General features: G+C 41.1%; 1 protein-coding gene across 3 annotated transcripts in view; it reads right to left on the reverse strand.

Annotated features, from left to right (window-relative positions):
* Positions 1-14,265, reverse strand: part of MAPK9 (mitogen-activated protein kinase 9) — a 58,274-nt gene that overhangs the window by 8,586 nt on the left and 35,423 nt on the right. For 2 of the 3 annotated variants that reach the window (XM_060008251.1, XM_060008252.1), the window contains exons 5-7: positions 13,485-13,623; positions 3,938-4,103; positions 2,414-2,485 (exon numbers count right to left, since the gene is read on the reverse strand). In XM_060008251.1, the coding sequence (XP_059864234.1) occupies positions 2,414-2,485; positions 3,938-4,103; positions 13,485-13,623 (377 nt within the window). Of the gene's footprint in view, positions 1-1,040; positions 1,334-2,413; positions 2,486-3,937; positions 4,104-13,484; positions 13,624-14,265 lie in introns of those variants that run through there. The other variant, XM_060008253.1, reaches the window with a different exon arrangement.

The following is a 14,265-nucleotide window of genomic DNA, read 5'->3' on the forward strand; positions in this document are numbered from 1 at the left end:
TTGCCTCTTTCACTTGGGGCTTGAGATAACTGGCAAGATGAATGTGGAAAGGGATTCTATTGATAAAACCATAAAAATTATACAAGAGAACGCAAGCCAGAGGAATCAAATAAACAGCATCTTTAAAAAGTGACTAATTGAGGTATGTCTTAGAAAAATAAAATGACATCACTGTGAAAGAACCTAGGGAACAGACACATGTTCTTTAAAGAACAAAGGAGGAGGCCCTCTCGCTTCCTGTAATGTCTTTCTTCTTGCTGGTACACCATCCACTGGAGGATTCCATCACCAATCAAACAATTTTTTTTCTCCCTTCTTAAAGCAACAGCCACTCTCCTTTGGCTGAACATCGTAGCTTAGCTACCATTCCCATTTGCAGCAAAACAGAGTTGTCTATACTTGTATCTCTAACTCCCAGTCTCTCATATTCTCTCTTAAACATCCTCTCATCAGGCTTTTCCCCCATCACTTCATGAAAACTGCGCCCATCAAAGTTGCAGGTGACCATCCCTCAATTCTCAGTCCTCACCTTTTTGACAGTGTCAGTGAGCCTCCCTCAGTAACCTGCTTCCTGGCCTCCAGGGTCCCTTGCTCTCTGGGAGGTGCCTGCCTAAAGCTTTCTCTTTCTCTTAGGCCATGTTGGGACAGGAGTTCCTTTTCTACCTCAGGTTACGAATCTAAAACAAATCTCTGAGAACTGCAATCTGGTTTCTGGAATCTTTTTCTATCTAATGTTGGAAAAAGTTAGCAAAATTGTCTTTGGAAAATGATGTAATCTCTGTGTATGTTCTGAGAATGACAGTAGGTGACGTTATACATAAAATTATTATTACTGACATTGCAAGATGTTAATATGTAAATAAAGAATTTTAAATTACTTAATAGTGTACCAAAGAGTTCCTACACTTTTCATTTCTGTACTTTCTGAAGAAAACCTTTAATTAATTAAAGAAAGGAAAGTCACAAAATGAATTAAAAATTGAGACAAACTGAATGTTAAGTAGATACTTCTAATTATGTCTCTTTAGGGCATTCCCTGGCAGTCTGGTGGTTAGGACTCTGCGCTTTCACTGCTGTGGGTCCAGGTTCAATCCCTGGTGGGGGAACTAAGATCCCACAAGACTTGTGGCATGGCTATCAATCAATCAATCAATCAATCAATCAACCAATCTTTAGAATACATCAACTTTTCCCTTTTTAAATGAATTTATTTGCAAATTAAAGATCTCCTTTTTTACATATTGAAACAACTGAATCTAAGGTAAGGCTATGGAAAATTGCTAGAAAATTTATTAGAACAAAATAAAATGCTGTATTTAACTTCACATAAAATCTGTGATGTGAAAAATGTCAAGGAAGGTAAATAAAATGATAGGAATAAAATCTTTTCATTCCAGGTCTGTGTTGTGAAGAATTTATATTACAAATAAACCAACCTCATAAAACTATAAAAAACTAAAATTACTTTAATAAAATACATATAAAACATGACTATATAACTTAATTTCTTTTAAAGATAACCATCAATCTGCCAGCAGAGACCACTTTCATAACAAAAAACAAAATCAAAAGACTAATGAAAATTTTAGGTGGTTAGAACACAAATGAAAAAGGGTATACGTGAAAAACCATGTTAGAGCAAAAAATATTGAAGATGGAAGAATATGAGGAATATGAGAAAAGAAAGCTATTGAAACTATCATATATCTATTCTCCTTTATGCTATATATCATTAATATGATTTGCTGACCACAGTATAAGTTAACCTTTTGCATTTTATATTTATTTAAATGTCTGTTAAACTTCCCCAGTGTGTCACAAAATAACCTAAGTGGATCTTCTAAAATTTTCTACAAAATGTCAGAAGAGTAACAAAACAAAAAAATGTAGCAAATATTGTTTCTCACAAACTTTTTACTTTAATCTTTTTCATTTAGGTCTTTATGTAGTGTGCTTCAGTTCTTACTTTGGAGGAAAATATTTTAATTCATCTTGGTAACTAATGAAATAGTATATTAAACAAATTAAACAAATTACAAATTATTGGCCTATTAAATTTAGACAACAACTTTCTAGATAGCTAAATTAACTGAATTAACTAAACAGAATTTTCATTTAAATATCAGAATACATTTGTCAAAGAGTAAATACATTTCTTATAAGCTATTTTTAATAAAATTAAGAACTAATATAAATTGGTTTAACTTAATTCTATGCCTCAATAAAATTGTTACAGGTAGTCAAGCAAAAAAGAAACATAAAATTGAACCATTTGGTGTGTGACACTAATTTAACAAACATAATCAAGACCCCCTTAGAATACAGTCTAGAATTATGACATTTTCCTTTTGACCTCCTGCTGCCCTTGGTATTTATGGAAAACATGGCCGGGAAGGTCCCCCGGGAAGGATACGATCAGTGCCTTGGAATATCACACAACCTTTCACCAGCTCTCCCATGATGCAACCCACTGACCAGATATCAACTGAAAATAAAGTGAAATGACAAAATTATGAAGTGCCATGAACAAAACAAAGGTGAGGAAAAGGATTCTAACAGTGTACTAAACACACAAACAAGGAAAATAAATTGCTAGTAACGGGTGAACTTTTTTACACAGTATGAAATATTGCTGACCTCTATTTTGGCCTTCGGTTTGCAGCAATCTGGGCTTTTAGTGCCAAAGAGTGCAATACTTTACAGCTTCAGAAACAAACAAAGTCCCAGAAACAAGAAGTGCCTGTCCCCACAAAGCTGTTTCCAGGCACATGCCCACCCGTGCCCCCAGCCTTCGTGGTTAGTGCTGGGTCTCTCCCTGTGAAGGATACAGTCTCTTCCTGGGAACAGGACTTTATGGAGGACCATTTCTGCCATGATGCACCCGACAGACCAGATGTCCACTACCAAATACCAGGTGATTAAAACCAGCCAGAGACCCTCCAACACATGTCCTTTCTCAAACCCCCTCCCAAACAAAGACAAACCCAGCTTGTCAGCAGGACTTTTGTAAAATATGAACACCACGCCTCCAGAATGATCCTTTTTAAACTGTCAAGTCAGCAGGGCCTCACAGGGACAGGCTTGTCTGGGCTCCAGGTGAGGGCCAGAGGTGCCCCAGCTTCTGGCTGTTCACCATCTTCTGTGGGGGCCCAGCTGAATTACAGGCCTCAGGTGACCAGGCAGAGGGCTATTTATTGCCCCTGCTGCTGGGGGTGGGGTGAGAGAACTAACAGGGGACCTAATTTTCTCTCATGTCCACAGAGGACTGGAAGCCCACAGAGCTGTGTCTCTCAGAATGGGAGCACAGGTTATAAAACATCTGAATAAACTTGAAGCACAACTCATTTCAGATGACTTAGGCAAACTTTCAGATTCTTTTTTTAACACGTGAATGTGATTTAGTTCTTTTTGACAAATTTTTCAAAAGTTAAGCTTCAAAGAGCTCTGATATTGCTTGAATAAGTTTTGCTGTGAAAAAAATACCAATTTTACACACAAAAAGCACATGTTGTATTATTCCATTTATATCAAGTTCAAAAATAAGCAAAATCAATCTCTGCTGCTGGAAATCAGGATAATGGCTTCCTTTGGGGATTGAGACCCAGAGCGGGGCTGGGGAGGCCTTGGGTGCTGCTCGTTATGTGGGTGTGCTCCCATTGAGCTGCACACTCGGGATTTGCATACGTTTCTGTAAGTATGTTATACTTTGATAAACATTCAAAAATATTAACTTTAAAAGTGAATTTTTAAAGTGGATAATTTTAGCCAATGGAAATATAAAATTAATTATTTCTCATCTGTGAACTATGATAACCTATGTATAACACAGCCTCCACATTATACTTCATACAGTTCACAGGAAAGAGAAAAAAACTAGTGATGACGAACAGCACTATTTTTACACATCTCGGCCTCTTCCAGTTCTGTCTGTACTCACCGTTCTCTTTGTAGCCCATGCCCAGGATGACTTCAGGTGCCCGATAATACCGCGTTACCACGTAGGGGGTCATCATAAAGTTGGTGCATGCTGTGCGAGCCAGGCCAAAGTCAAGGATCTTAAGGGTACAGTCTGACTTTACTACAATGTTGCTAGGTTTCAAATCCTAGGGCAGAAATGATTTAAATTAATAAAAGGAACCAAAGCATGCTAAGTAAACAATCTCACATTGGTAAGGATTTGTGAGGTATGTGAGAGTGCTGGGAGAAGGAGGAAAGTTAGAATTGAACCCTGGGATTTTGGAACCATTTTGGAAAATCCTACTCTCATATTGAAACTAATACAAATCAGCCTAGAGAGGCCATATGGTTGCCCTTACCCCTGTGTGGAAACCTTCATGACACTCCTTTGCTTAAAACCTTCTGAGAACTTCCACAACGCCCTCTCCTCCCTCACTCCACGTCTGGTCATCCTTCAGTTCCCAACACTCTGGCTCTTCCCTGCTGTCCAATACAAATATAACTCAACCCACATGTGTAATTTACATTTTCTAACAGCCACCTTAAAAAAAGTGACTAGAAAAGGTAAAATTAATTTTAATAATATTTTCCTTTACTCCAATACAGTATATTTCCAGAATATTCATTTTAAAATGTAACCAACATATAAAAATTATTAATGAGATATTTTACATTCTTTTTGTTTGGTACTGTCTTTGAAATCCAGTGTTTATTTATAATTATAGCCACATTCTGAGTACTTAATAGCCTCAGGTGGCTAGTGGCTATAATACTGGACAGCACATGGCTAGAATTCTCTGACCCTGGAATCTTCCAAAGGCTTCTTCTTTCCTTGGAAGAAGAATCCCATGATTACCAACCCCAACTTCCCACCCTTCCCTGGGACCTACCACTCCCCACCACACATACTACCCTCAAAGTCCCTCCTCTGCCCCTCCCAGCATGGGCTCTGTAAGAGGAGGCCTCAAGGGTCTCTCTGTGCTTTCAGCTCTTAGCCCGGAGTTTGGCACAGCAAACTCTCAGAAAATGTTTGCTGAGTGAATGTACACATCATACTCCACCACACTCTCAACACAACCTATCACTTCTGCAGTTTTTTCCGTCATAACTCTAGGGACTTTCTCCACGGTCATCCCCCACATCCCAGACCCCTCCTCAGGCCACAGGAATTTGACTCTTGCCTTGGACTCCAGCCTGCAAACTCACCCTAGAAACTATGACTTCTAAACAATCCACATCTATTCTTTTCACAAGTGCTTTCCAATGTGTAGCTACAACGTCAAACTGCCAAGTCACACCACACAGTAAGACCGTCACTTTTAGTGACGTTTCAGGCCCAGCACCTGGCTGAAACTTTCCAATCGATGTGTCACCAACGGGCATAGGTGTGTCTTGAGTGATGGCTGCCAGGTGTTATTGGGATAAGCAGAAAAACACTTAAAAATTACATCAGCTAAAATTATGTTTCATTACTGCTAAGCACTCTCTTTCTAAACATCCGGAATTCAGTAAAATATAACTTATAAATATATATCGCTTAAAAACATAATTAAAATTCCCACCAAGCCCATGCAGATGCACTGGTCCCTGGCTGGCCCCAGAGCACTTCCGCTGTGCATGTCCCGATGTGGAGATGTGCTGTGGGGAGCACTGCCAACTCACCCACAGCTGCTATTCTGCACAAAGGAAAGCAAGCGAAGAATCAGCCCCACGCTCAAACCAGTGACCCCTTCCTGTGAGAAAGCAGTAATACAGCTAACGTAAAACAAACCAATCTGTTTCTAGATTCCTTTTTTAAAACCAAAGAGTATGGCAAGAACAGGCATTTCATAATACAAATTACTAACACATAAAATAATGCTCAACTTCATGAAAATTAAAAACCCAAATGACAAGGAACAATTTTTAGCCTCTCTTCTGGCAATGAGGAAAAGAATGGCAATATCCAGTGCTGGAGGAAGAAGCAGAAACAGACCCTTCCTTACACTGTTGGTGGGGACGTCAATAGGTGCTTTCTTTTTAGGAGACTGATGTTTTTAAAAATTTGAGACGTCTATACTTTACCACCAGCAGCCCCTGAAATCCAACCTGGCCCTGAACTAACACAGCGCCACATGAACAAGGATGATTAGAGTAGTGCCACCGGCCAGTCTGATGAACTGCTGTGTGATTAGTAGACATGCCCATTCCAGCCACCTCCACCTGTCAGAAAATTGTCCTCTTGCACTGATTTTGTTGGAACAATGCACTTTACTGCCATCTGCTGGAAAACTGTGATAATAAAATGCAAACCAAGCTGTCAAAGGTGTGGCTTGTTGTCCTGGCAGGACTGGGAGAGGCAGCCCCGCCTCCCAACGCTTGCGGATGGGAAGGTGCTTAAAGAGGTCTCAGGGCGCCTGAGGGCTCCCCACATGCACAGCCGCTCTCCCACCAGTCTCCACACACAACCAGAAGAAGCTTTCCACAAACGAACTGGACTTGTAGTTTGAAGATGGCAGAGTAAAGACAGTTCTGCCCCTTCAAATCTTGAAAACCACTCCAAACAAGAAACACATTAAAATAAAAATGACACCTAAATTTGGGGGCTTGACCCAGAGTGCGGGGATGGCATCACTGGGGCAGCCAATAAGGGTGCACAAAATATCTGCAACCAAAAAAGGGCAAGAGCAGAGGAGTGGAAGGTTGAGGCCGTTGCTATTCCTGGTCAGTTCTCGGTATAGAACCCACTGACTGAAGAGGTGTCCCTGCACATTGTAACAAGCGTCCACTGCCTTGATTTCCCCACAGGTACCTATGACCCCTTACTCAGGTGACTGTACCTGGGAACAGCAGTCATTTGGAGAAGTGTTAGACACAAGTTCTAAGTGGATACTGAAAGTCAAAGACCCAAAGCAACATCATGCCTCCTCTAGCTGGTGGTGGGGGGTGAGTTGTGGAGGCCAGGTAATAAATGGAGACTGGTCCAGATCTCTTCCAGCTATATTATGACACAGGCCTAGGGCAAAACTGTGAAAGAATATTGCTGTTCACCTCACATGAGTGTGAATGGTTTCTGATCGTCTTTTCTAATCAGTATGGAAGAATGCATCTGCCCAGTCAAAGGCTACATGCCACACCTGAGGCCTTATTAATCTGCTCTAGCAACGACACCGTGTCCAGCACAAGCAGCTGCAATCAGGACTACTGATCAGCTAAGGCTCGATGGTCTACATTCTCTAGCATCCATCTAGTTTCTTCAAGGGCTGGACTAGTGAATTAAACTGAGCTATGAGGGACCACCACCCTCGCATTCTTTGGGTTTTAATGGCAGCATTAATCTCCTCCATTCTCCCCCACCTCCCAGAGTTCAATAATGTTTTTGATGTACTATCTTGAGGGGGGCAGTTTCAGGTTTCCACTTGGCCTTCCCCATCATAACTCTTACCTCACAGACCAGAGAACCAATGTAGGGGTCACTCTGCTAAGAGTACCAACTGCCAACTGTATCAGTTCCAATCACACACTTGAGGACTGGGGAGATGACTGTTGGGTGGGTCCATGGACCCTGTGGCCCATTGTGAGCCACCAGACTTAGACCCCTCAGGAATGAAGGTCTGGGTCACACTCAGGTAAGGCACAGAGACCTGCCAAGGTGATGGCTGAGGGTATGAATAATGGAGAATGGAGAGAATGAGTACCTGTTGTGGCTCCAAGGTCAACTGTAGTGAAAGGGGCTATAGTTGGTCCCTTCCCCTCAGGAAGGGAGGCCCACAGGGAGCCTGAGGGGGCTGGTCCTGACCTGTGTGGAGAAGCAGAGCTGAGGGGGGCAAGGGTGGATGGTGGTAGCCATGAAAATGCGTACCTGGCTCTCTGCTGTGGGACTGCAACTGACAGACACCCCACTGAGGTACCCTGACCCTCCCCTTTGCTTATGACAAGGCCACACACCCCACAGTGGCTCTTGGCTAATGACTGCATGGGGAAGGAGGTCCATTCTTATGAGATACCAGATTCCTCGGACGGGCAGCTCCCAACCCTCCTTCGTGCCCTCTCTACTCCAAGGGGTCAGACTGGGCTGACCCCTGTCAGCTTCCCCACCTCCACTGACTCACTCCCTCTGTTCTTCCTCACAGGCCTTCTCCCCATGCATCTCTTGCATGTCTAATGCCATCGTGCTACACTAATGCCTTCAATGAAAAACCCCACATGCTCTATGGGGAGGGAAGGCAGCAGAAAGGAATAAATGACTTGGCTGAGTAGAGTAAATTCCAACCTCAGTGAGTGGCCCACAGTGAAATAATGTGGACCACAACACCTGGGAAGGGCTTAGGAATTGAACGACAAGTACTGTGGAAGGCAGGATGGGGCAGGGAGCAGGACACTGAGGGATCTGGGGTGGGGGAAGGTTCACAGAAAGGTAAAGGTAGACCTCCCAGATCCACACAGAGGTGTTGGTTCCTCCTTTACTCCTACTGGCCTATTATCTAGAAAAACTGAAACCAAGTTTCCAGACTCAGGCCTCAAGCACAATACCAACAGATCTGCTGGTATGAGGCACAGGAAGGGCATGGGTGAGGGGCCCAGCCTGAAGACAGGGTGCTGTAGCGAAGGTCTGCATTTTGCCACATGAGAACTTCAGCCCCACCCCACACAGCCTTTCATACCAGCAGCCAGACTGCTCTCCCTCAGTCAAGAGACCGGAGCCTTTTCTAGAGAAACTAAATGATGTCCAGAGAAAAGACCTGCAAACAGAGACACCTGTGGCTATGTGTTGCTCTAAAGAAAAACCCCTCATTCAACAATCCCAACCCATGCACTTCCACTTGGCCTTCTAATCCTTCAGTCTTAAATACGACCAGTGACAAAAGGTCACCAGACGTTTGAGGAAAACCTCACACGTGACAGCGAGAGACCAAATGCACTAAAACAAACAAACAAAACAAAACAAAACAAAACCTCAGGGGAAAGGAAAACACTGCAGGCAGCAATAAGAAAACTTCAAAGGGACTTCCCTGGCAGACCAGTGGTTAAGAATCCCAATGCAGGGTGCATGGGTTCGATCCCTGGTCGGGGAACTAAGATTCCGCATGCCACACAGTGTGCCTAAAAACAAACAAGAAAAACCCAGAAAACAAACTTCAAAGAAATTCTAGCCTTGTAGAGATGATAGTGTCTCCATGCAAGAAGAATAAAATGCTATTTACCACAGCCAAGACATGGAAGCAACTTAAGCGCTTATCAACAGACGACTGAATAAGAAGATGTGGTATGTGTGTGTGTATATGGAATTACTCAGCCATAAAAAAAGGAATGAAATACTGCCATTTGCAGCAACATAAATGGACCTAGAGAATATTATACTTAGTGAAATAAGTCAGAGAAAGACAAATACTATATGATATCACTTGGAAGCTAAAAACTGATACAAATTAATATATATACAAAACAGAAACAGACTCACAGATATAGAAAACAAATTTGTGGTTAACAAAAGGGAGAGGGGGGGCTTCCCTGGTGGCGCAGTGGTTGAGAATCCGCTGGCCGATGCAGGGGACACGGGTTCGTGCCGTGGTCCAGGAAGATCCCACATGCCGCGGAGCAGCTGGGCCCATGAGCCATGGCTGCTGAGCCTGCGCGTCCGGAGCCTGTGCTCCGCAATGGGAGAGGCCACAACAGTGAGAGGCCTGCGTACCGCAAAAAAAAAAAAACAAAAACAAAAACAAAAGGGAGAGGGAAGAGGGGTATGGGATTAACAGATACAAATTAACAGATACAAATTAGGGGTATGGGATTAATAGATACAAACTACCATATATAAAGTAGGTAAGCAACAGGGAAATACTGTATAGCACAGGGAATTACACCCATTATCTGGTAATATGGAATGTAATCTGAAAAAATACTGAATCACTATGCTGTACACCTGAAACTAACACAATATTGTAAATTAGCCATACTCCAATAAAAAAAAGAACAAAATGCTATAAAAAGGAACTTTTAAAAATAAAAAAGAGCTCCAACTAACTCGTACTTCAGAGAAAGACAGAATAAAGAACACAGTAAAGAAGGCATTCTGAAAGAAATAATAAAAAATTTTCCAGAACTCTATGGCATGTTCTTCCAGACTGAAGTGCCCACCACAATTAACGAAAAAAATTTCCATATCAAGGCATATCATCCTAACATTTCAGAATACAAGAAATAAAGAAACTTTAAAAAATGTTTCCAGAGATAAAACAAAACCCAAAACAGGGCACTTGCAAAGGATCAGTAATAAGAATGGCATTAGAAAGTTCAAAAGCCATACAACACTACACAACAGGGTACTGTATTTACACCTTAGAGGGGAACTGATTTGTAACTAAGAATTTTCTATCCAACTGAATTATTAATCATGTGAGAGGGCAGAATAAAGAGTTTCAGCTATCTGAGGCCTCAAAAATTTTACTTCCCATGCATCACTTCTGGGGAAGCTATTGGAGGATGTGTCCCACCAAAACAAAGGAGAGATAGGGATCAGGAAGTGGGCTCCAACTCCAGAGAGAGGTGAAGGAAATCCCCAGGAAAACGCTGGAGCGAGGTCCAGGATAAGGTCTCTGCATCAGGTATGGGGGCAGCCAGTCCAGATGTGAGCAGGGCTGAGGCGCCAGGAGACAATCAAGGTGATGGAACAGCTAAGACATTTGGATACAGTGAGAGAAGACTTAGATACCTGGCAGAAACCTTAGGGTTTAATTAGCAATAAGGATGTGGAAAACTGCTCCCTCCTTAAAACAAACAACAAAGACCAAAACTCTAACAAATAAAAGACAAGTGTTGTTAACTCTAGGGACAAAAAGTTGAAAGGAAAAGAAATATAATCATGGTGTAAATATAGGCTTAGCTGTGAAAAGCGTTTATAGGGTCATGATGACGTAAAACACACTATGGACACTGATCCAAACCAATTACATTGTAACTATACTGGGAGGACAGGGGGACAGGAAAGGTGGCAGGTGAGGGGCACGATTGGTGAAAAAGAGCTAAGTCAGTACCTTATGTCCCAAACTGAAGAAAGATCAACAAATAGAGATCTCATCATATTATTTCAAGATATGGAGATAAACACCAAAATAACAGCTAAAAGAACTGAAAGAATTTGTTCTGGGGAGAGAGAAATAACAGGGAGGAGGTGGGGGCTCTTTTTTAGTAAGTATTTGTAAAACTATTTGATCCTTGATAAAAATACAAAATTCAGCAAGTTGCAGAACAATATATGTACAAGATGATCCTGTTTTTGAAAAATATAAGTTAAAAAGGACGTTAGCATAGACAGATATGTTGGTATTAGCATCAGTAAGAAAATGTGTCAGTGTAAAGTTAAGAAGGAAACACACCCAACTGCCATCACTGGCCTCCTCCAGGTGACAGTGGTGGGCTGGGGACTTCCATTCAATTTTTTGAATTATACAAGGTAAAAATTGGTGGGATTACAGGTGTTTTATTTTTCAAGTAATTAAATTTTATGTTTAGAACGAAACCACCTTAGTAAGCAAAACCGAATGTGTGTATTTATGCCTATCGTATAGTATACAGAAAAAAGGACAGGAAAAGTTCACAGAAAACCGTTAACAGGCTTAAAGGGATAACTGTGGTTCATCACCTCTTGGGACCTGGAGGGGTGGTGGGTGTGCAAACAGGTGCCTTCTCTACCTTTCCCACAATGACCACGTGGTACTTTCACAGCAGACACAAAGTCTGGCAGACCCACAAATGTGTGAACAGGAGGGCATAAGACAAGGGGAGGGAGACCCAGTGGGGAGGTAAATGGGATGGAGAGGTGGTTGGCAGAATCATGCTGGGCAAACCAAAACTTTCTTGGACCTTCTGGTCCACAGGTATGGGCCTAAACCGCAGGGACGGAACATCACCTAACACAGGCACGTGCATGCTGCAGCTCTTACAAGACCCCCTAAAATGGGAGGATATTGCTGCCCCATGTATATCTGGGCCCAAGAGGGGAGATACAAGCAAGACAAACTGTTTCCTTTTACAAAATTAATAAGGCCTAACATAATGAAGCCTAATAATCTGGGAACTTATTCTCAGTTAAGACTTTAATACAAAATGTATTTAAGAGAAATTAGGAGTGCCTTAATTTATATAAAGGTCTGTAAATATTTTTGAAGAGAAATAGAATGTTATGCTGGGAAATCTTTATTTTTAATTAAAAAGACCAATGTTACTATTTTTAAAGCAAGTTTGTCAACAGTATTTATATAATTTAAACTGAACACTTGGCGGCAGCAAAGGCTGTATTTTAAATGACTGAAGACTGGTCAGGACTCTTTGTGCCAGGCGCCCAACAGGCACTGGGAGGGCCAGGACTGGCCTCAGGCTACAGACCTCACTCAGGCCTCAGGCCTCATGCTCACAAGGGGCAAGAGTTTGGCCCTCTCTGGATTGGTGGGCTCTGCTACTGTGTTACGTCTCTGATCAGTGGCTGTGATGGAAACAGTCTTTCCTGGCACCCAACAGATCCAAAAGAATTACTACTACTACACCATCAAAAATCTCTCTATTCTTTTTTGTATGAAAAGGCTTCATTGTTTTTGTCTCACTATCTTCTTCCCCCCACAGATTTCAGTTCAGAGAAAATACAACTTCTTGCTGTTGAAACATAATATTGAAAGACAGTCTGTCAACAAAATTAGTATAGTAATAATTTAAGGAATGCTAAGAATGTTTTCAATAAAACTATCTCTGCCTCTAGTCTCACTCAACATTATAGTTGCTAAACAAACAAACAAACAAAAAACCAAACAAAAAAAACACAACTCTATCATAATCTGCCCACACAGCAGTACAAGTGAAGAAAATAACAAAAACTCATAAAACCAGCTTAGAGAATATCTCTCTGGTTTTTAAATATGTACCCCCTGACAGGCAACACCATCATTCAAATTCCAGCCTTGGCCTATTCAAAAGATCTGCCTGGAACCTTTCCGAAAGCTCCCACCAGTATGGCTGGGATGCTGGAGTGGTAGAATTTTACGATGTAAGCAATGAACACTTGGGCCATAATTCACATAAGACTTCTCAAGCAACTGTATCATATACTACTTGGCCTCTAACTTTCCCCCACCCCAAATCCAAATTCCTTGCTCACTAAAAATGGGATTTCAAATATGGAAAAACTATTAACACCAGGTAAATCTGGGTAAAGAGTAAAGTTCTTTGTCCTATTCTTGCAATTTTTCTCTAAGTTTTAAGTTACTTTCAAATAAAAACTTAAAAAAAAAAGAAGTATTTTTCTGCAGTACTAGTCTGAACAGCTGGCTCATGCCTGCATCCAGGGTGGCTCACATGGGCCCAGGCAAACCAGGCATTCCACAAATGTCTTCTAATCTCAACTATATTTGGAAGAGTAACATGATCCCATACTTTATTTGGATTTTCGACATTGACAAATTTTTAAAAAATATTATGTTCTTTTGTAACTGGAGATTATGACAACGAAATGATTGTGATTAAAAAACAAAACTAAACAATATGGTATCACTACTTACTCTATGAATTATACCAGCTGAATGTAGATGTTTAATACCACAGAGCATCTGGTAAAGAAGGTAGGACATTCTTTCATGGTCCAACTCCATATGAATAACCTGACATAAGTTAGCATCCATTAATTCCATAACCAAATACCTGGGGAAATAAATGATCAGCCATGTACACATGAAAATTATCCAAAATTCCTTTATGGTTATTAAACTAGAATTTTTATGAAATAGTAATAACTTACCACCTAGTCACTGCACTGGCTAAAGTAAAAAGATAACTTGTTTTCCCTAAACATTTATAAGGTATCTTGAAAAGAAGCAAATGTATGATGAAAGTTTGTAAAAGTTTTCAAAAAATGAAAACAACTAACAACAAAATGCCTTTCAAGTTAAATACAAAACAATTTTTATATCATAGTAAATAGAATCTCAAACATTCAAATTCTCCTATATTTAAACATTTTTGCTATTGGATCATTCTTACCAATATAGAAACCATGCTGTTATTGCTCTCATCTTAAGAAAACTTTGACCTTACTTCCCCCACCAGCTACCATCCTATATTTTTGCTCCCTATGCAAACAAAACTCCCCAAAGAGGTGTCTATACTTATCATCTCCAATTTTTTCTCCCATTTTTCCTTAATCCCACTTTAATCAGGCTTTTGCCCCCACCACTTTGCTGAAACTGTCCTCAAGGCTCCATGTCGGCCTTCCGTGTTGCTAAATCCAGTGGCCAGTCCTACAATCCTGGCTGACTGTGCCCTTTTCCTATCCCCAGCTTCTTA

The sequence above is a fragment of the Delphinus delphis genome, chromosome 3 (assembly GCF_949987515.2).
Source record: "Delphinus delphis chromosome 3, mDelDel1.2, whole genome shotgun sequence".
NCBI lineage: Eukaryota > Metazoa > Chordata > Mammalia > Artiodactyla > Delphinidae > Delphinus > Delphinus delphis.